Raw genomic sequence first — 24,169 nt, 5'->3', positions numbered from 1 at the left:
GACCTTCTCTCATAATAATGTAGAACAATAATACATCTCCTAGGAGCTGTGTTTTACATTATGGGTAAATACCAAAGACAGTGATTGGAGCTTACTCCACCTTTACTACAAGCTGCCCAGCATTGCACTACCAGGTGTTGGGTTTTTTCGCCGAACTTTATATAGTATTCTATATTCAGCATGAAACTCTTAGATTAGATTTCCTATCTTTGAGTTTCTTATTCGACTAAGAAATAATGTGGTATTCAATATCCACTTAATTTTGAACTCTTCAAATGATAAATTATATCTGTCACCATAAAACAAAAAGAAGTGGAAATATTGTCACACACGACAAAAACGGTAGACAGCTATTAGTAAATTCAAACTTGATGAAAGAATAGAGAAACTACTTTCAAAAATTACTGAATGTTGATAATCCCCAACATTCAAATCAGCTAGCAGACCTGCATCTAACTAACTAAATTGTGAAGACTTCACTGAAAAGGAACTAAAAATAGCAATAGATCAAACCAAAGCAGAAAAGTCCCCAGGGATTGACGGAATTAGAGCAGAAGCTTTCAAAAATGCTAAGTATAATACATATTCCAATCTCCTTGCCATAATGAATCAAGCTTTAAACACTGAAATAATACCTCAACAATGGAAACAAGGCCTTATTGTCTCTATACCCAAAAAGGGCAGTCTTAATACAATGGATAACTACAGAGATTACTTTGCTATCAAACACTGTTAAAATCTACAATAGGATAATACTCAATGGAATAGAACCTTACTTAACACCACTTTTAAGAATAAACTAAGCTGGATTTCTAAAAAAAACTATGTACAATAGAACAGATACATTGCATCAGAAGAATCATAGAAGGTTCACGTGATAAAAACTTACCACTCATTTTAACCGTTATAGACTTAAAAAAAAGTCTTTGACTCCATTAATAGAGAAGCAATGTTTAAAATACTCAGCTTCTATGGTCTACCCTCAAAACTCATACAAGCAATCTCAGCGCCTCAAAGATTACAATGCTACAGTAATCTTTAAAACAGAAACATCTGAATCATTTCCAGTGACAACAGGAGTCCTGTAAGGTGATGTACTAGCACCTTATTTGTTTTTAATATGCTTGGACTACATCTTCCAAACCATCAACACAGAAGATCTTGGTTTTAACATTAAAACATCCACCCACACCATGCAAATAACTGATCTTAGCTTTGCTGATGATGTTGTACTTATTGATACAGAACCAACAAATGCACAAAAACATCTGCTTACTAGAGGCACAGGCTAAACTTATTAGTCTGCAGATCAACATCCAAAAGTCCAAAGTATTTTCAATAGGTTGTGAAAACTTTATACTTCACATCAACAATAAATCCTTAGAAAGAGTAAAGGACTTTCAATACCCTGGATCGTACATCAACAATACAGAAAATGATATCAGAAAATATCTTCCATAACAATCTCTGCCCCATCTGGAAATCATTATTAGTATCATTAAAGACAAAATTAAGACTATACCATGCAACCAGTAGATCCATATTCTTGTATGGTTCTCAAACCTGGACAATAAGCACCAAAAAAACTACAGATCTAATTAACTACTTTGGAACTACATGTCTCAGACTGATCCTTGGATACACCTGGATGGACCGCGTCACTAACTCTGCTGTGCTAAATCTGGCTAAGCAAGAACCACTTGTCAGTATAGTCAAAAAACTACAACTCACATGGCTTGGGCATCAACTCAGACATCCTGAAGTCTCGACCTTTTTGGAATCCCTCATCCTGTACAAAACAGAAGATGGCAAATGCAGTAGAGGAAGACCATGCAAACAATTTTGGCAATACATATGTGAAACCATCAGTAGGCTGAACTGCAAAACTCTATCTGACATCTACCAGTTAGCGCAAGACAGAGAAACTTAGAAGACCATAATTTGCAATATTTAAATTTTATAAATCTCTTTTCACATTGTATCATATTGTGAATAAACTATGTATGTTACTAGACTGGACAAGATTTTTTTATTGGTCCAATTACTGGACTATCTTTTTAATATGAAACAACATTAATGAAAAATAACTTACCAAGGCAATTAGCACTACTTTTCTTCAAATTAAATCCAGCTGCTTTCATTAAACATGTAAATACTGTATTATTCTGATGATCATCTGATGATCTATTTTTATATGAACATTTATCTATCTGAGCTACTAAAATAAAAAAAAAATAAATAAATAAAAAATGTATCTGCTTTTAATACTCTTCAATTTCTTTATGACTAATGATATACCAAATATTGTACTTTTCAAATACATCATCAGCATAACTCTTACATTTTGTCCTTTTAGAAGATTCACTGAACGTTCCTTCAAGATCAAAATCACCAAATGCTGTACTTCGTTTCTTTGATCTTAACATTCTTTTTGCTAACATATGCAAAAAAAAAAAAAAAAAAAAGTATTGAATAAGATTCAATATAAAGCTTTATTCAATATAATTCATTTCAATATAAGTCTAGTAGCATGGCTTGTACGCTGGCTATTAACCCTGTGGACGTCGCGGCTGATCTGACAGCAAACAAATTGTTTTAATATAAATATTCTTACACATATCCAGTTATAGCTTGGAGGTCATGACTAGCTGTGCATACATATATTATGAGTGATATTCCGCACTGTTTATGCCATCAGTTTAGTTTAACACATGTTATGTAAAGGCTTGTGATATTTGATAGTAAATTGTATCTAAGAGATACTGCAAAATGCGATGTCAGTATAGTATTAGTTTAAATTTTTTTTTTTTAATTTACCATTGAAAATGGCTGGAAAAATATATCGATTGGATAATCGATCAGATGTTGAAGAGATTCAGCGAATGTTACTCGAGTCCGATGCAAAAGTGAAAGTGATATTCAATAGTAAATTGTATCTGAGAGATACTGCGAACTCCAATGTCAGTATAGTATTGGTTTAGTTGGGTTTTTTTTAACTTTTGTTTCTTTGTTCAATAATTTCTAGATTGCAACTGAAAATAAATAAACTATCATGTATTATATTTGCAGCATTTTTTTTAAAGGTTGTTTGCATTTCAGCACATACTAGTAATGAATGTATCTCTCTCTCGGATACAAGTGACTTAAGCTGCAATTTTTTCGACACTGATCTCTGCAAGGTTAATAACTGTATTTTTAAGGAAATTAACAACATAGACTAATATATTAACTAAAATAAATTTGATTAATACTTCCAATATTTTAGCAAAATCAAACTGTCTTATCAGGAAACAAAATATAATAAGATATGTTTCACATGTTTCAGCTTCATTACCTAGTGTAGTACCTATATGCACATATCTTATTATATTCTGTTCCCTGATGGTAATTTTACTTTGCTAGAATATTGGAGGAATTAATTAAATTCATTTTAGTTAATATATTAGTCTATGCTGCAATTTCCTTTTGAATAGACTTTTTACTTGGACAAAAGAATGGGGGTTGTAGTTTTAATATCAATTAGAGCAAGGTGTTGCATTTTGGAGTGCAGAAATATAAGACTGTGTACTATATCGATGGTGCCATACTGCAGGAAGTGGATGAGATTAGAGATTTGGGAGTGATGATTAATAGTAGAAGCAATAGGCCCTCTAGACAGAAGTTTAGAGGGCCTATTGCTAGTGTTGCAAAGGCTGCAAATCGTAGTGCTGCTATGATAAGAAGTACTCCAATATGTAAGGGAAAAGGAAGTGGTTGTGCCACTGTATAAGGCACTTGTCAGACCATACTTTGACTATTGTGCTCAGTCTGGTCACCTGGTTTTCAATACGATGTGGAAACATTGGAGAGGATCCAGAAACTAGTGACTAAGACAATATCGGGACTTTGGAATGCTGCCTATGGAAAGAGGTTGAAGAAATGTGATTGCAGTGTGGTGGATAGGAGGAAAAGAGGTGACATGATAGAGACATTTAAGTTAGTGAAAGGATTTTATCAGATTAATCCAGGGGGGATTATAAAACGAGTAGATGGTGAGAGGGGAAGAACCAGAGATCATTCCTGGAAGTTGTGTAGAAGTGTGGTGAGGAGATGTGAGGAGCAGATTTTTTACATGGAGAATTGTCAGTGAATGGAACGCATTACCAGAATATGTTGTTAATTCAAGGAGTGTTAAGGATTTTAAGATTCATCATCATCATCAAATTGCTGATATGTATCGTCAACAGAATATGATAGTCCTGCATAAAAAACTTACCTCATTACTAACTTCCTTTCCACAATTTTCTTCCAAATTAATCTGTTACTTGTCAAGACCTCAACATTATCAGTTCTTATATTTCTATCTTCTAAGGCACTTTTTACCGTATCAATCCACCTATATTGTGGTCTACCTCTGGGTCTTTTTCCTCCTAACCTGGCAAAGAACACTTGTTTTGCTAATTTTTCCTCTCCCATTCTGTTTAAGTGACGATACCACCTGAGATTACCTCTGCTAACATATTCCAGGATGCTAACAGCGTCAAGTTCTTTCCTAATATCATCATTTTTAATATGATATTGCCACTGATGCCATCTGTTCATCCCTCTAATCTTTCTCAGGTCTCTCATATCTGTGGTCTCTAGTCTTTGGTCAAGTGTTATTTCTAACCCACCTCTCAGATCCATTAGTTAAAATTGGTTTGAACACTGTCTTGTATATAGCTAATTTAGTGTTCTGACTAATTTCTCTCTTTTTCCATATAAATTTATTCAGTTGACTTCCTACCATACCAGCTTTGTTGATTCTGTTGTCTATTTCCATATTTAATTTACCATCTTCATTAAAAATTGTGCCTAAGTATCTGAAATGTTTCACTTGTTCTATAGGTTCTCCATTCACAATGCAGTTGATATTTTCAGTACTTCTGCCTTGTCTGTGTCTTGTTATTGCTGACCTTCATAGCATATCTATTAGAACAGTTATTCACTTTAATCAGGAAATCTTGCAGACTTGTAGCGGATTTAATAAATAATTATTTAAAAGCATGGACTAATTACCCAATCTTGATCCATAACCATCCAGAAGTGATCACTATTACGTTTTGAGAAGAATAAATTTTAATATCACATTCAACCAAGGATCGGCTGAGGGAATGTAGACTGCAGAGTTTAGTAGATAGAAGAAGGAGAGGTGACATGATTGAGACTTTTAAACTGTTGAGAAGTAATTACAGGGTTAACACTGGAGAGTTCTTTCACTTGATGGAATTGGGGAAATGAATGAGGATAAGTGGCCATCCTGGAAGTTATGAAAGGAAGCTGCGAGCATGAGAGTGAGGAGTGGTTTTTTTTGCATGGAGGGTGGTTGAACCATGGAATACATTGCCTGATGGAGTGGTGAGAGCGAGAACGGCCAATGCATTTAAGGAATGGTATGATAGACTTCGTGTTTTCTAGGAAGGACCTCCCACAATGAGTCTTTTGACTCCATAGAGGCCTGAATCATAATAATAATATTGAAAAGAAAGGTGTGTAAGAAAGTTTTAAAATGAATCAAAGTTGAACAGCTTTCAGAGGTAATAGATGCAAATATTATTAAAAAAAAAACAAATGAAGGAGGTTGAAAACAGCAACCAAACTTTGGAGATTCACTACAGATCCTGAAGAAAACATTGATTTAATTGGCAAGGAATGTAGCTAGGTTGACTATATGGATAGAAAAATCAAAACTACATGGTAAAATCAGGAAATTGAAGAGGTAGTCAAGGAAAAGAAAACATCGAAAATTCCTAGCAAGTAAGTCAGCCAGATATCAGAAATGTCGCAAAATATTTTGGAGGCTATTGAAAAAGCTTTCATATGAAAGAAAGAGGTAGTGTAAAAGAAATGAAAACTGAAGATAATTTGCACGACTGGAGTAATCACTTTGAAACATTGCTAAATGAAACAATCAGTGACAACATACTAGTAGAAAACAATCAAGACAATATGCAAACAAGAGTACGTCAATACTCAAGGATAACAAAAAGCAATTACAAACCTGATATGTGAAAAGGCACCTGGAGAAGAAGACATTTGACAAGGCCAGAAATGCTCAGATCTGTAAGTTTGTCAGACAGTTGAATTTCAGGTAACTAGAATATAAATCTCATGGTACCCATCTATAAAGATGAATGTGAGAATTATATGAGAATTATGTGAGAAATTTCCTGAGCATCAGTGATGCCAGCAAGAGAAGGATTAATGAATCTGTTTGGAGCATCATGTATGGAGATTCAGAATGTACAGAGTAGTGTCAGAGGAATGCCTGCGTGAAATTATAGTAGGGATGAATGGCATGAGCGGTAGTGTAAATTGTCTAGGTGAAATTTGAGGTTGATGTTAGAGATAGTGCAGCAGAAATATGTCCGAGGAAACATAGCATGCTGCCCTGATGTGATAATGCAGAGTGAAAGAGAAGAGCAGTAATAACAACCTAAGATGATAGCAAGACTGTTTAGGAAAAGAGGTCAGTCCAAAGGCGACTGACTAAGGTAGTTTCTGACCACTGGAATGTTGAGTATAAGGAAAGATTGAGAAGATGTAATTTGCAGAGTCTGGTGGAGAGAAAGAAGAGGGGAGATATGATAGAGACCTATAAGTTGGTAAGGGGTTGTTATAAGATTAATGGTGGAGAAGTTCTACAGAGAATAGTGGGAGATCAGGGGAGAACCAGAGGTCATCCCTGGAAACTATATAAAGAGGGGTGTGAGTAGGGGAGTGAGAGGCAGGTTTTTTTTTTTCATACAGTTGTGAATTGTGAGTTGTGAATGATTGGAATGCCTTGCCTGAGAGTATGGTGTCTGCAAGGAGTTTGAGTGTGTTTAAGACACAGTATGATGAGATGTGTGTGTGATAAAAGGACCTCCCAGATGAGTCTTTGACTCCATGAGGTCTTGAGTAATAATAATAATAATAATATGCAGGTGCATGGCATACATTTCAAGATAGAAAAGTTATAAGCAAGAGATGAATTGCTTTTGAATGAAGAGGAGCACAAGCATTTGGAAAGACTGTAGTTTTCTGGACAAGTGAATAACAGGACAGGGAAACTAGAATTGCACAGATGAAATGTAATAGGGATAACCTCTTGTGGGGGGACAGTGGTTTGAGAAATCACTATATTACATAGTCAGATAAAGAATGAAGGGAGTAATAATGGCTATAAGAATACTAGCAATGCACTGGTTTTTCTGTATACAAATGCTAGGAGTATTAGAAATAAAGTGAATGAGATTGTGGCATTGATTGAGTTAACCTCTCCAAAGGCTGTTGGTATCAGTGAAACTTGGTTAACTGAGGAGGAGGTTTCTAACAGGGATAGAAATTGAAAGGTATAGCAAATTTTGGCAAGATAAACAAGGTGGAGTTGGAGTGACATAAAGAGAGAAGTGGAAAACAGTTGAATGATGAATATAGGGCTCAGGATACGAAAGTAACTAGTATTTAAATTAGAATATGAGGAGACTAGTGATACAATCCAACAGTGGCATTGCGTGATCATTTTGGTTGGGTGTGCTGTCATGTTTTCCAGGATGGGGGAAAGCTTGGAGACAAATAATTACATCAATAAATTTTTATAATTATTAATTTAATTAAATAATTATATCAATAAATGTCTTTTAGCTTTTTTTATGTAATTATTTGTCGATGTAAACTATAAATACATTATTTTCATTTTGCATCGATTTTAATTATCTTTAATTCTTGGGGAAAAAAAAGTATTCAGAATTAATCGTTTTTAGCATAATTTCGTATATTAAAAATCGATTGGCATATTTATAAAAATCAACTAATTTAATCTAATTTAATTAAAACTAATTTAATCCTAAATTAAATTATTTCAGTTTAAAAGCAAAAAAATCATAAAACTAACAAGTAAAATAACATTACATACACTTACCTTTTAAAAATGTATTTTTGGTTTAAATTTGTTTCACTATAAATTTACAATTCACACTTCACTCTGTAACTTACTAGACAGAGGGCAAACTAACCGGTCCCTGTTCATAAATCAGAAAAAGATGAATCAAAAACAGGAACATGTGTTTTATTACTGCAATAAAACGTGTGTTCTATGGCTACCCCACAACAGGCCAACCCATAATAAAATTTTAAGACAGACAAAGCGTTCCCAAGGTCAAGGGTGTAAGATTACATATCTCAATCAATTTTATGATTATACTTTGTGGAATTTTTTAATCGATCCCGAGGGGAAGTGCCCCATCCACCCCCCAACCCCCCACTGTGAATAACACGGTGGGGGGGGGCACTTCCCATATACAACACCCATACCATGGGATTGCATTTTTATCGATGTATGAAAGTTTTGAGAGGGCATAGAGCATCAGCACTCATCTTAATTTGTTCCAATGCAATTAATTGCAGGATAACTTTGAATACTTCTGCATAGAGTGGGGAAACAATCTGTTTTATGATTGATTAGAAAACAACAATGAAGGAGAATGCTATATTTGAAATACTTAAAGATGAAAATATGTGAATCATCATTTATAAGACGTGAGAATAGGAAGGAATAAGTGTGAGTAGAAACACTTTCATTAATGGTAAACGAATAATTAATAATTATCATTTGTGATATGTGTGTCCTATAAGTTGCTGGGTAGAGCGAATAGCACGATCCTATAAATTCTAAACATGAATAAGTGAATTTATGATGGCATAGTTAAAAAAAAAAAACTTATGAGAGTATTGCAGGAATAAATATGGTTTGATGGAGCAGCAAATCAACTCATAAAATGTGATGCACATGTTATGTGTATTTCTCTGGTTTGTGTATATTTCGCTCTGTTTTCCAAGAATTTTATTTTGTTTACTGAGACTCAGTATACATAACATCTGATCATTATCGGAATTATCCACACCTTTGGGAATCCTAAATTCACTAGTTTTTTTTTTGGTATCAGGTTCTTCTGTCTTATCAATCTCACATATGCTGGTATATTGTTGTAGATCAACAATGTCTTATAATACACAGAATATTCATTTTTATTCAGGAATAGATATTTTTTACTGTCTGTTGTTTCCGAAGACTACAATAAAAATGTCTCTATACCGTTAAAAAACTTTGCAACCTCAACAGATGCTATACTGCACAAGCAAAAGAAAAAATAATTAGCATGTTTCTCGCAACATCCACTTTCAAATTTTCAGTTCCAGAAAACATGTGTAACAGCTGTTTGTAATAAAGCCATTGGATATAGTAATCTCTCAACTCATGACAACATTCAATTGGATTGGTTGACACAATAACCAATCACAGCCGTTGGTGCTGAGTGAGCTCAAAATTTAAGCGGCGAATAGCAACTTCTTCATGAAGCACTAATACTTTATTATCCTCGTGAAGAGGACAACGAAGCATTAGTACATTATAGAGTGTTCAATTTTAGGAATCGCGTGTGAAGTCTGCAAACAATTGGGTCAGTCTTTAACCAAAATAAATGTAAATATATATCGGTGATACTTATATTTCATGGATGAGCACCTAGCACACTTGGAATATTCGCCCCTGCAATCCAAGGAGTTTTTTCACTATGCAGCGAGTAGGAGGTAAAATGATAGTGGACAGATTACCTTGCTGGACAGAGAGAGAGAGCAATAAAAAGCAGATGATGTAATTGAACTATTTTATGATTACTTTATTAAAGTGGCAAATACCTGCTGGGTTTCTGCTCAGGACATGGACTGGTTATTACTAACATCATGTTCCAACATAAAAATGTGCACAAATTCATAAGGAGAGAAGAAGCAAGGAATAAGAAAAGTCTCATTGACTATGTTATTGTCAATGGTGATGTTTTCTCCCTGGTACAGGACACCAGAGTGTACAGAGGATTTGAAATTGATCACCATTTAATCTTCAGCAGAATAAAACTGAATTTCATATTGAAAAAGAAGAACATGAAAGCCAGCTTTAAAGCAAATAAAAGATGAATAGCTCTCAGATGTGAACTATAGACTAACATACACAAACATTATTCATGAAAAAATAACAGTTTGAGAACAGGAACCAAACCTTGGTTCCTGTTCTCAAACCAAGATTAAGAACAAGATTGTTCTCAAATTAAGTGGCAGGCACTGAAGAAAGCATTGTTTGATTCAGTGAGTAGGTTGTCTGCAAGGATAGAAAAATCAGAACTCCATCGTGGACAAAAAGAAGTTAAAGAGGCAATGAAGAAAAAGAAGAAAGCATATCAAAAGTTTCTGGCAAATAAGTCAACTTGTGCTCTTAGAGAATACAAAGACAAATGTAAGAAAGCTAAACACTGTGTAAAACTAGCTAAACAAAAGTAATGGAAAGACTAAATATATGAAGAGCCAAAGGCTTCAATTCGGCAACATAACTTATTTAAGTTAAGTCGCCGAATTGAAGCCTTTGGCTCTTCCTATGTTTAGTAATTTATTAGGACACCTCTTGGCAATTCTCATAGAAGGGATGTAAGTTCTGTTTGTTACAAACTTGGTATTATTAAATAGGTCTACCTACTCACTGATGATACCTCAATAAAGGTTGAAACCGGTCTGGGTAGTGATCTTCTCTCATAATGTAGAACAGTAATACAGATCTTAGGAACTATGTTCACATTATGGGTAAATATCAAGAATAGTGATCGGATCTTGCTCCACCTTTGCTATGAGTTGCCTCAGCTTGCACTACCTTAAGGGTCAGTTGCTGCTATCCAGGTATTTGCTTATGCTTGGAATCGCTGAACTTTATATAGTTTCTATATTCGGCATGAAACTCTTTGAGTTTCTTATTCGGCTAAGAAACAATATGGGATGTAATATCCCTTAACTTAAATAAGTTATGTCGCTGAATTGAAGCCTTTGGCTCTTCATATGGAAGGAGGGTAATTATTATGGGGGATTTCAACTATGGTAACATTGATTGGAAGGAGGAGAGGACACATGTGAGGAAGGAAATGGATTTTATTCAATTATTAAGGGATAACTATCTGAAACAGCATGTAATTGAAAATACTAGGGGTGTGAGAGTGCTTGACCTGGTAATAGTATCTGAGAATTTGACTGTAATGAATATGACCATGTTGCCACCTATTGGTGAGAGTGATCATAAGGTCTTGACCTGGGAGGTGGCTAAAGGTGTGAAATTTGTGATTAAGACAGGGTATATGTGGAATTACCGTGCTGGCAAGTATGACAAGCTTAGGAGATTGCTTGGAACAGTGCCATGGCATGTACAACTGCAAGGGCTGGACGTCGATAGAGCATGGGAAGTGATCAAAGAGCATTTACAAGAGGTTATGGCTGATTGTATACCTAAGGTCCGAATAGTGAAACAAGGAGGGGTTAAATGGATGAATAACACCATTAAGCTTGAGCTGCAAAAAAAGAAACAACTATGGAGGGAATTTAAAGAAAGGGGTGACCTGCAGGCACACGAACGGTATAAAGTACAGGCTAGAAGGGTAACGAGTGTGGTAAAAACAGCAAAAGCCGATTATGAAAGGAAACTAGCTATGCAAGCAAAAGAGAATCCCAAACAATTCTTTCAATATGCTGCAAGCAAGAAAAAAACTGTACATGGCAAAATGATTTTAAGGAATGACGATGGTAAAGAGTTCACTGAACCAGTCGATATAGTGGAGTTACTGAGCGCGCACTTTGCAAAAGTATATCATCCAGGTGGTGACGTTGAAAAAATGAAGGAACCATTAGTTTATATGGGAATTGTGATGAATGAAGTGGAGGTGAATAGTCTATTACAGAACCTTAATGTGAATACATCTGTGGGATTGGAGGGTATACCGGCACGGGTCTTGCATGAAGCGGCTAATGAATTATCAGTGCCCTTGACCATGTTGTTTAATCTGAGTCTCAGGTCTGGCTTAGTCCCGAAGGCGTGGAAAGAGGGGAAAATAGTTCCACTGCATAAAGGAGGATCCAAGACTATGGTTGCAAATTACCGACCGATCAGCATATCAGGAGTCGTTGTCAAGGTCTTGGAGAAAGTAGTCAAGGGAAAAATACAGGAATGGATTGATGAAAATGAGATACTGTACAGAGGACAGCATGGCTTTGTGAAGGGTAGATCATGCCTCAGTAACTTGCTCAGGTTTTATAACAGGGTGACGGCTGAACTGGATAAGGGAAATGGGTTTACAGTGATACTGCTGGACCTGGCAAAGGCGTTTGACAGGATACCACATGGAATTCTAATCCGTAAACTACAACATATGGGAATGGATATAGGGTTGGTGAGATGGATAGCTGGGTGGTTGATGGAGAGATATCAAAGAGTAGTTTATTCAGGAGTAGAGTCCAAAAAACGGCCTGTGACTAGTGGTGTGCCACAGGGTTCTGTTCTTGGACCACTGCTGTTTAATCTGTTCATTAACGATATAGGGAATGGTCTAAGTGGGACAGTTCATTTGTTCGCTGATGATGCAAAGTTGGGTAGGGCGATAGTGAATGCAGAAGATGTCAAAGTCTTGCAAGATGACTTAGATAGATTGGAGTTCTGGACTAAGGAGAATGGATGTCAATTTAATGTGACAAAATTTAAGGTTATGCATTTCGGAGTGAAAAGATTAGCAGCAGTATACCACATTGGTGGAACTGTACTCCAAGAGATTGATGAGGCCAGGGACTTGGGAGTGTTGGTGGATAGGGAGATGAAGTTTAGGGGGCACATTGCGAAAGTAGCTAAATCAGCTCATCAACTCACTTGGTTGTTGAAAAATACCTTGACGAGCAGAGAAAAACAAGTTATTGTACCTCTGTACCGAGCCCTGATAAGACCTCATCTTGACTACTGTGCCCAGATTTGGTCACCTCGGTTCCTTCTTTATGGGGAGGAGGTTGAGAGGATCCAGAGGCGAGTGACTAAGATGATAGCAGGTCTATGGAATGCACCATATGAGAACAGGTTGAAGATTTGTGGGTTGCAGAAACTAGTTGATAGGCGAAAAAGGGGAGATATGATTGAGACATTCAAATTGCTAAAAGGATTCTATAGGATTAATTCAGATGATATTTTTGAGATCAGGACTGGTGGTGGGAGAACTAGGGGACACCCATGGAAGCTGGGCAAGAGCGTGGTTAGCAGGGGTGTTAGAGCTGGGTTCTTTACTTTTAGAGTGGTAAATGAGTGGAATAAGCTGCCAGAGTCTGTTGTGGGTGCTATGACAGTGAGCGAGTTCAAGGCAAGGTATGATAGATACTGTGAGAATGTTGAACAGCTGTGTGAACATGATGCTTAGGGCCTCCCTCGATGAGTCTAAGGACTCCTGGAGTAGCCCATGGTAATAATAATAATATATTTAGTAATTTATTAGGACACCTCTTGGCAATTCTCATAGAAGGGATGTAAGTTCTGTTCGTTACAAACTTGGTATTATTAACTAAGTCTACCTACTCGCTGATGATACCTCAATAAAGGTTGAAACCAGTCTGGGTAGTGACTTTCTCTCATAATGTAGGACAGTAATACAGCTCCTAGGAGCTAAGTTCACATTATGGGTTAATATCAAGAATAGTGATTGGAGCTTGTTCCACCTTTGCTATGGTCAGTTGCCACTATCCAGGTATTTGCTTACGCTTGGAATCGCCGAACTTTATACAGTTTCTATATTCAGCATGAAACTCTGACTTTCTTATTCAGCTAAGAAACAATATGGGATGTAATATCCCTTAACTTAAGTAAGGGAAAGACTTTGGTAAGAACATAGAAAATAAATATCAAGAAGGTGGCAAGATATTTTTAAGGTCATTGAAGAAGTGCAGATATGGAAGAAAGAGTGCTGTAAAAGGAATTAGAGATGATAAAAATTACATGAAAACTGGAGAAAAAGATATCCTTGAAGTACAGAGTAATCACTTCAAAAAATTGCTAATTGAAACAAGCAGTGATAGCACAGTGGTAAAAAACACTCAACAGGCATGCAGGCAAGAATACCTATCCACACTTGAAGTAGAAAAAGCCATCAAATGCCTGAAATGTGGAAAGGCAGCAGGAGTAGATGATATTCGACCAGAAATGCTGACATATGGTGGTATAAATCTTACAGTGGCTGCACTGCATAGTTCAGAAAGCCTGGACAGAGGGATGAATTCCCAATGATTGGAGTAGAGCTCTAATAGTACCCATATATAAAAAGGAAAATAAAACTGAATGTGAGAATTACAGAGGAATTTTCCTATTGAGTGTTCCTGGTAAGATTTATGCAAGTATACTTGAGAAACGGTTTAGAAGGATTGTGGAACAGAAGCTTGGTGAAGAACATGCTGGATTCAGGCCAAATAGAGGCTGTCAGGATCAGATTTTCACTTTACATCAAATAGTTAAGAAATCACGGAAATATAACAAAGATCTGTATTTAAGTTTTGTAGATCTGGAAAAGACATATGACAAGGTGCCAAGAGAGAAGCTATTCAAAACGCTACAGTCATATGGTATCAATGGGGCATTATATCAAGCAATACTTAGTCTTTATTAGAGTTGTAAGTAGGCAGTTAGAATTCATGTACCTACTGGATTTGGATAGGTCTGTTACTTTCAGAAATTTTATTGTGGTTTAAAATTATTAAGTGCTGTGTTTTGTAAAGACATTCTCGTAATGCTAATGGAGAAGACATGTCAGCCATTATGCATAACTTTCTTGCTTGCCACTTTCAATGAGTGGGCATGATCGGCGAGGAGGTTGATGGGCGATTGTCAGCTGACAGAGAGAGCATTCAGCAAGGTAACGGAAACAACAAGACAGCATTCGATATCAAGGTTACAGAGAATAAACAAGAGAGAGCTAATGGAAGTTTAAGAATGCAGGCCGGCAAAATTTGTTCTTAGGAAATTAAGTTTTTATGTGACATTCGGGGGCATATTAATAGAAGATTCTGAAAAAAGAATCATAGAATTGTGAGCCTTTAAATTGGAGGAGTTAAGACTGTAAATAAGTATTGGTAAATAAAAGAAAATATTGCTAATAATGTTCTACAGGAATGTTTGAGGAAACGCTGATTGAAAATTTCATCTGTTTTAAGGATACCGGATCTATCTGTTATTTCTACTGGAAGAGGAGATGGAATTTAGTAACTTAGATAAAGCAGTAGAAGAAACCTCTTTTGCTGGTACAATAATTAACAAAATTGAACTGCATGAGGTAAGAGTACTTCGGTGAATTCACAATATCTTACTTCTGAGTCAGGAGGAATAATGTGTGCTACACAAGGGTGATGAGAAAGAATTCTATAGAAAAAGAAGAAGAGAATCTTATATCTTTGGAAAAAGGCCTTAACAAAAAAACTGACCATGAACATTTTGTTAAGTCCAGTAGACGTGATTAAGTATATGTTAAACAAACCAGTAATAGAATGAGTCAGAGAACAGGTGATCTCTAAAGTGTAAGTTTATTTTAAAAGGCCTTGGATCCAGTTAATTTTGTAGTTAGTTGTGTAATTTTATTTGAAGTGTATATATTGTTTTTGTTTTATAAATGTGTATATATTGTATTTGGTCTTGAGTCAGTGATTTTTCAGACTCTGAAAGAAACAGTTAAAAGTCATTGCACCAATCGGAATTGAACCCTCGTGCATATAAATAAAAACACTTGGAAATAGAAATAATCGTTACAGAGAAATCTCATAACAAATGAGGATTGATAATAAATAAATTAATAAATAATCCCCCTCTTTGTAACAGAGATCAAATATCTTTATTCAAAACACTACAATCATGTGGTATCAAAGAGGCATTATATCAAGCAATACTTAGTCTTTATTTGAGTTGTAAGTCGGCAGTTAGAATTAAAAGAATTACAAGATGGTTTAATGTTCAATCTGGTGTCAGACAAGATTCACATTATCCCATCTGTTATTAATTATCTATATGGATCACATTATGAAGGAAAGCGGTATTTAACCTGATATAAAAATTGGAGATGTTAATCTCAGCTCTTTACTTTATGCGGATTATGTTTTACTTTAAAATAAATCCAGTACAAGTATGCAAGATTCCCTGACTAAATTGAATAACTGTTGTATGAAGGTCAACAATAATAAGACAAATACAATGAAAATATTAACTATATTGTGAATGGAAAACTTATAGAACAAGAAAAACATTTCAGCTACTTATGCACGATTTTTAGTGAAGATAATAAATTAAATATGGAAATAGACAACAAAATCAACAATGCTGGTATGGTAGGAAGTCAATTGAATAAATATTTATGGAATAAGAAAGAAATTAGTCAAAACACTAAATTTGTTGTATACAAAGACAGTGTTCAAACCTATTTTAACTTATGAATCTGAGAGCTGGGTCAGAAGTAAAACACTTGACCAAAGACTAGAGACCGCAGATATGAGAGTTTTGAGAAAGATTAGGGGGATGAACAGATGGTATCAATGGCAATATCATATTAAAAACAGGATATTAGGAAAGAACTTGACATTGTCAGCATCCAGGAATGCGTTAGCAGAGCTAATCTCAGGTGGTATGGTCACTTAAATAGAATGGGAGAGGAAAGATTAGCAAAACAAGTGTTCTCTGCCAGGTTGGCAGGAAAAAGATCCAGAGGAAGACCAAGATATAGGTGGATTGATATCATAAAAAGTGCCTTAGAAGATAAAAATATGAGATCTGATAATGTTGGAGTCTTGACAGATAACAGACTGATTTGGAGGAAAACTGTAGATAGGAAGTTAGTAATGATGTAAATTTTTCATGTAGTACTATCATATTCTGTACACCCCTTGAAGGTACATAGCAGGAATTTGATGATGATGATTTATTAGTGTTTCATTGTACACCAAGCTATAATCCTAAAAAGATGAGTGATGAAATGTTAGAAGTGAAGAAAAAGACATATTCCAAATACCTAGTACAGTAAACATTAATAAGCAGGGGACAAAGATGGAATTTCACCATGTGTTAGAGGAATGTGCCATGGATCTATGCAATTAGCATGCCTGTTTAATGAAAGTCTTGCAATGGGACAGGTTCTTGGGGAGTGGAATTAGGTCAGTATTGGCTGTTATGTATTTCTTCTGTAGTTACAATTTTGGAGAAATTGTAAAAGCTCATATACAGAATTGGGTAGATGAGGACAATATTATTTATGCAGGCCAGCATAGATTTGTTAAAAGGTGCTATTGTTTCAGTAATCTGGTATTTACAATAGAGTAACAAGAGCAGTAGATTAGGGTAAGGCATAAACTGTCTTTTCTTGAATTTTCCAAAGGCATTTGAAATTGTGCCACATGACAAAATGATTTTTAAGTAGCAACATATGAGCTTGGATTAGTGGATTGGATTGGATCTGATATCTACCAGAAAGCCAATCAGTGATTGGCTCTCTGGTAGATATCAGAGAGTGGACTCTGGTGGAGAATTATCATGGAGTAGGAAGGTTACAAGTGGAGTTTCACAGGGTTCAGTAATGGGGTCATTGCTGTTTAATCTAAAAAAACATGTTCAGTTGTTTGCAGATGATATGAAGATTGGGAGGGCTATTAGTAATAGTGCTGATGTTTTGGCTCTTCAAGAGGATTTGAATAAACTAGGAAGGTGGACAAACAAATAGGGATGTCAGTTTAATGCAACTAAAGGTAAGGTTTTAAAATTTGGGTTCCATAAATGGGGTACTTCATACCACTTGATGGGGTTATATCCGAAGCAAGAGATCTCACGGTGATTGCGGATAGAGATATGAAGTTCTGGGGACATATTTCAAAGGATGTGAAAACATTTTCTGTGTCCAGAGGATGCAGAGACATAACAAAAATGATATTAGGGCTGTACAATGTTGATTATGAGGACACACTGAGAGCATACAGACTGCAGAGTTTGGTGAATATAAGACAAAGGGAAGATATGACTGAGACATTAAAGCTATTGAAGGGTTATTATCGTATTAGCACTGAGGAGATTTTTCATATGGTAGAACGAGGGGAAGGAGCAAGGACAAAGGACCATCCCTAGAAACTGCAAAAGGGAGTAATGAATAAAAGAATAAAAAGCAAGTTTTTTGCATGGAGAGTGGTAGGAACATGGAATGCATTGCCTAAAAAGGTGGTGAATGCGCAAACTGGATGAGTTTAAGGAGTGGTATGATAGACCGTGCTGACTTCCCATGATGAGTTTTGTGACTCTGCAGAGGGCAGGAAATAATAACAATAATAATTTTGCAAGTGTATACATGAACACTAGTCAATTAAAAGAACCTGGTGAATTTGTCTCTAATAATGTAATACAGGCAGAAGATACTGTTGATATCTTAAATGATCTGGTAATAGATAATGTTGATATATGATAAATGCTGTTTTTTGGTGGTAAACCAATGTATACGTCACAGTTAATCAATGCACCTCTTATCATCATCAATGAAAAACTACTGACAAGGGAATTGCATCTGACTGGAAGTTTGCAAAGGTTATTCCCAGCTGGCTTTGATTAATATAGTGTAGTTTGAATGGAGAGGCATGACTTTGATTCTTGTCATGGCAAGAGGAATCTTTATAATCTATGTTATCCTTTGCCTACTGGTGTAGGAAAAGGATAACATGTTGTTGCTTCAACGTGAAAAACTGCTAAGTTTGGTATGAAAAGATTCCAATCTATAAGAATCTAGAAAGAGATGATGCCAGGGATAGTGATTTGATGATTATGGCAGAATAAGAAACTGATGTTCAGACAATATACATATCATCAGCAACATGAGTACACTTGGATGCCTTAATATATATCACTAAATTGCTCTCTTTATATAAAAAAAAAAAAAAAGTGGTCACTACTGGAAGATGAATATTCATTATTAAAAATTATTATTATGGGCAACTCCAGGGAGTCCTTAGACTCATCGAGGGAGGCCCCAAATCATATTCATCAGAACTATTCGACATTCATACAGTATCTATCATACCTCGCCTTAAACTCATTCACTGTCACAGCATTCACCACAGACTCTGGCAGCCCATTCCACTGATTCACCACTCTAAAATTAAAGAGCCCAGCTCTAACACCCTTACTAACCACACTTTTGCCCAGTTTCCATGGATATCCCCTAGTCCTCCCACAACCAACACTGTTCTCAAAAATATCTTCCGAATTAATTTTATAGAACACCTTCAATAATTTGAATGTCTCAATCATATCTCCCCACCTCTACCTATCAACCAATTTTTGCAACCCACAAATCCTCAACCTGTTCTCATAAGGTTCATTCCACAGACCTGCTATTATATTGGTCACTCGCCTCTGGATCCTCTCCACCTCCTCCCCATCAAGAAGAAACCTAGGTGCCAAATCTGGGCACAGTACTTGAGATGGGGGGTCTTATCAAGGCTCGATACAGAGGAACAATAACCTGCTTGTCAACGTATTCTTCAGCAACCAAGTGATTTGATAAGCTGATTTGGCCACTTTTGCAATGTGCCCCCTAAACTTCAACTCTTTATCCACCAACACTCCTAAATCTCTTGCCTCATCAATTTCCTGGAGTACAGTTCCACCAATGTAGTAAATTGCTGCCAATCTTTTCACACCAAAATGTATAACCTGACATTTTGCTACATTAAATTGACATCCATTCTCCTTAGCCCAGACCTCCAATCTATCCAAATCATCTCGCAAAATTTTGACATCCTGTGCATTCACTATTGCCCTACCCAACTTTGCATCATTTGCAAACAAATGAACTGTTCCTCTCAGATCCTTTCCTATATCATTAATGAACAAATTAAACAGCAGTGGTCCAAGAACAGATCCTTGTGGCATACCACTAGTCACAGGCCATCTTGTGGACTCTACTCCTGAATAAACCACTCTCTGATATCTCTCCGTCAACCACCCTCCTATCCATCTCACCAATCCTACATCCATCCCCATATGCTGCAATTTACTGATTAGAATTCCATGTGGTATCCTGTCAAAGGCCTTTTTTCCACTGGTATTTTCCACTACATGCTGTCGCAGATAGTTGTCCCTTAATAACCACATAAAATCCAGTTCCTTCCTCCCATGTGCCCTCTCCTCTTTCCAGTCAATGTTACCTTATTGAAATCACACATAATAATTACCCTCCTTCCACTCATTTCTTCTATTTGCCTATGCATACTATCCCCACCATCTATTCCATCACCTGGTCTATAGCAGCACCCAATTGTATATTTTGTTCTGCTAGATTCTATCTCAAACCAAACAGCCTCAAATGTGCTCTTTTCTCTATCCTGCAGTTCAACTTCTATACTCCTTGGCTGCAACTCATCAGCTATCATCAATAACACTCCTCCCCCATTTTTATTCTCCCTGTCACTCCTGAACATGCTATAACCATCGCATTCAATCCCACTAGCTTTATCAACTTCTGTCAGCCATGTTTCACTAATACCAATAACCTGTGGCCTGGAAGTGCCAACCAAGGCCAAAAACTCTTCCTTCTTGTTCCTAATACTCCTGGCATTAGTTACATGAATTGCAGAAGCCCATTAGGCCCATCCCTACTTTGATGCCTTATACTAACTGTCCCATTCTGATTTGTTGTCCTTCGTACTCACTCGGGCATATTATACTCATTCATACTCTCAACTGCCTCCCTAAAGTCTGCATATCTACCCCCCCCTTAATAAATCTAGTTTCCCTGAGTCTGTACATCCACTTTCACATCATTCATCAACACTTTTTCAAGCCTCCGTACACCAACTCCATTCAAATGTAACCCATCCATCTTATATAAATCCTTTTGCCCATCGAACTCACTCCACACATCCACAAATTCCACACCACTCTCCATGCATAACCCACGCATAAAGTCATTGGCAATTATGGCCCTCCTTCTAAACACTTCACTGTCATAGTGCGGTAAAATACTCACCATCCTAACTCTCTCACTCTTCTCTTTTGCTACCTCAAGTAATTCCCTCACATCCTCTATCATTTCCATTTTGTCTTCTTTCAAATCATTTGTCCCTGCCACAATTATCATCTCTTTCACCCTCTGTTTTTGCACTCGAATAGATTCGCTGACGTCCTTTATGTTCACAACCGGCAGGTACGATTTTATAGAAACCAACTACAATGCTATAGTAAAACTTCAGTTTAATATAAACCAAAATAATCGCTCAACATTTTGACCTTCATAACAAGGTCATCATCATCTGGAATATATACATATATACAAAACTACATGGCATGATAAAGTCACAGTAATTTGGTCAACCATTAAAACTACTGGCCTGACCTCTGGTGGGGAAAAAATCTTACACCATAGCTAGAGTCCTGTTATTATCATCATCTATTTGGTTAAATCGTTAAGATATATTAAGCTAGAGAGCAACATGCTCTCAGATAATTACTCACATTAATTAGAACAAAACAGTAATAAGAGCTAAAATTATTGCTCAGAGTCTTAAAGTAAGGACTAGCTGGAAAACTTGAACTGAATGTGTGTTATCCAAATTCTTGGAATTTGGATAACACATAATTAATAATTACTTATAATTATTAATTAGGTAATTAATTATGCCACCGTTATTGTTAAGATTAAGGGCCTCCACTTAGTCAGTATAAACAAAGTCCTTGGGTCTGGGTTCAATTCCCGTCCACAACGTGAGCAACCTTTGTCTGGTCTCTTTCAACTAAAAGTGAGTTAGCTGGTCTCATATTTAGGTAGAGGGTTTTTTCAGCCGGAAACTCAAGTTTTTCATTCCTCAGAACAGGCAAACCAGCCCAGTGAACACACACACACAGATTACAGCCATGAATACTTACAACGATGTGAAAGAAATAGGGTCCTCACTACATTATCATTACACCCATAGTCAACCATGAGTCACATCATGGTAGTCAACCTCCTGGATGGAAACAACACGTGATGATTGTTAAGATTAGGATGGTTGATCAAAATTTCACAGGCTTCTTTAAATTTGCATTGATACCAGGCTTTTGTATAATGTAAGGAACAAGTATTTTCCCAATTAATTTGGTGTATGATGTTAAGATAATGACCTGAGAGGTCTGCTTTGCCAAAATTGTTAAATTTAATGTGTCATTTATGTTCTCTTTTTACGGATAGGAATTGTGCATTCAGTTTCACCAATATAAGGTAACTTATAGGTGCAATGGATACAGTATATCCCAGGGTGGACCAATGGGAGGGGGGGGGGGAGAAGAGGAGTTGAATATGTTTTTTTAATAATGTATTAAAAGTAGCACTGAGATTGTAATGGCATAGAAATTTATTTACCTGATAACCCTTTAATGTATGGAATAGCTATGGTTTTGCTGTAATCTATGTTACATGCATTTTTTTTATAATGTTTTATGAAAAACTTTATTGATAGTATTTTTGCAATAGCCATTATTTATAAATGTATTGCTAATAATTTGTAATTCTTGTTTAAGAGATTGTTTATTATAGAAAATTTTTATAGCTGTTTTTGAGGGTGTAATGACTTGTTTTTGTCAAGAGTGGTAATAAGAGTTAGCATGTATATATTGGTTGGTATGTGTAGGCTTGCGGTAGACAGCGAAGAATAGACTGCCTGAGGGAAAACATGATCAGTGTATCCAAGAAAGGAAGTGGGTTTTGATTTTCAATTGCAATAGTAAACTATATGTTCCAATGTTGTTTGTTCAGGTGGCTGAGAGAGGAGTTTAACAAAAATATCATCAATGTATCAAAGCCAGACTGTAGGTTTTAAAGTAAAGGGATCTAGAGTATATGTCGCTCAAAAGCTTCCATATAAAAGTTAACAATGGGGGGGGTACGAGCCCTTGTACATTCTTTCTGTACATAAAAATTATTTCACCACACAAAATAATCAGGATGTAGTGAGCAGGCAAAAATAGTCATAATATCTGGTGGAAATTCATTCTGTAAAGAAGAATTGTGTCATGAATTGGGACATCTGTGAAAAGGGCTGAAACGTCAAAATTGATTAATAAATCATTTTTGCCAAGCATTATGTTTTTAATTTTCTTATGAAGTATTGTGTGTTCTTTACAAATTAAGGGGGAAATGACCTACTCTTTGGGTGTTGATGCTAATTCTTGGCTAGGTAATAATTAGGGCTGTCTATAATTTCAACTACTGGCCGAAGCAGAACGTTATGTTTATGTACTTTGGAAATCCCATTTATTCAAGGGGGGGGATAGTTTTTTTTTTTAACAGTGCCCAATGGCCAAGAAGTGACAGACAAGTAATTTAAGTTAAGTTTTCTTCTTAGTCCTGTTAGTTGGATTATATATCATAACTTGATAAGTGCTGTTATCAGAGACTAATTGATTCACTTGATGAATGTAAGCAGATCTGTTTAGAACAACTGCAACATTATCTTTTTCAGACTTTGTTACAATTATATCCTTATTGGCTTTTAATGACTTGACATCTGCAAGTTCTGTTTTGGTGACATTGCTACATATAGATTCCATTTTATTTGAAGATTACTGATTTCTAAACGAATTTTATGCTATATTATTTGGAAGAAATTTAATGCATGTGGTATATAACATCCAGTTTATTGCCAGTTCTAAGTGCTACTGTAAAGTTTTTTCTTTTCACCAGCGGCCAGGCCAATAGTTTTAATGTTTAACCAAATTACTGTGACTTTAGCATAGCATAGAATGCAGCTTGTTTCTTTGTATGCATGTATGTGTATACACCAGATAATGACCTTGATATGAAGGTCGAAACATCAAGTGATTATTTTGGTTTATATTAAACTTTACTATGATCACCACGTAACTATGAAGGAACGGAAGTTGAATATAAGTGTAACGAGTTTACAAAGTAAATTATGCTTAACAATAAATCTTTTTTTTTTTTCTTTTTACCCAGAATGGGTATGTCGAGTAATATCATGATAGCCTATTTGTACACAGAAGCGGATGACTTCAAACTGGTCTGGGCAGTAACCCTTCCAATAACATATGTCATTATACAGGACTGACAGGAAGTGCACTATAAGATATTACAGCAATTTGATGTGAAGTCATTTGGTTCCACACATGAATAGCTGATGTGATGTTACCTCATGTACTCATGCTTAGGTAAAAGATAAAAGCAATAATATAGTTTATTCTAAGGTATAATAAGTAAAAGTGTGATTATCAGGAATGTGAAGACTGAAATTTTGCTGAGTGGGGGGGGGGGTGATGAATGTGTGCAAT

General features: G+C 36.0%; 1 protein-coding gene across 5 annotated transcripts in view; it reads right to left on the bottom strand.

Moving 5' to 3' along the window:
* Fancd2 (Fanconi anemia complementation group D2) overlaps positions 1–24,169 on the bottom strand; it is an 883,021-nt gene that overhangs the window by 857,233 nt on the left and 1,619 nt on the right. For 4 of the 5 annotated variants that reach the window (XM_090413132.1, XM_090413256.1, XM_090413216.1 and 1 more), the window contains exons 2-3: positions 2,342–2,434; positions 2,093–2,218 (exon numbers count right to left, since the gene is read on the bottom strand). In XM_090413132.1, the coding sequence (XP_090269258.1) occupies positions 2,093–2,218; positions 2,342–2,426 (211 nt within the window). In that variant the 5' untranslated portion in view covers positions 2,427–2,434. Of the gene's footprint in view, positions 1–2,092; positions 2,219–2,341; positions 2,435–24,169 lie in introns of those variants that run through there. The other variant, XM_090413287.1, reaches the window with a different exon arrangement.

This window comes from Typopeltis vanoorti, chromosome 1 (genome assembly GCF_054136105.1).
Source record: "Typopeltis vanoorti isolate ZY-2024b chromosome 1, IOZ_Tvanoo_1.0, whole genome shotgun sequence".
NCBI lineage: Eukaryota > Metazoa > Arthropoda > Arachnida > Uropygi > Thelyphonidae > Typopeltis > Typopeltis vanoorti.
The sequence above is the reverse complement of the archived record's forward strand: the minus strand, read 5'-3'. Positions and strand labels throughout refer to the sequence as shown.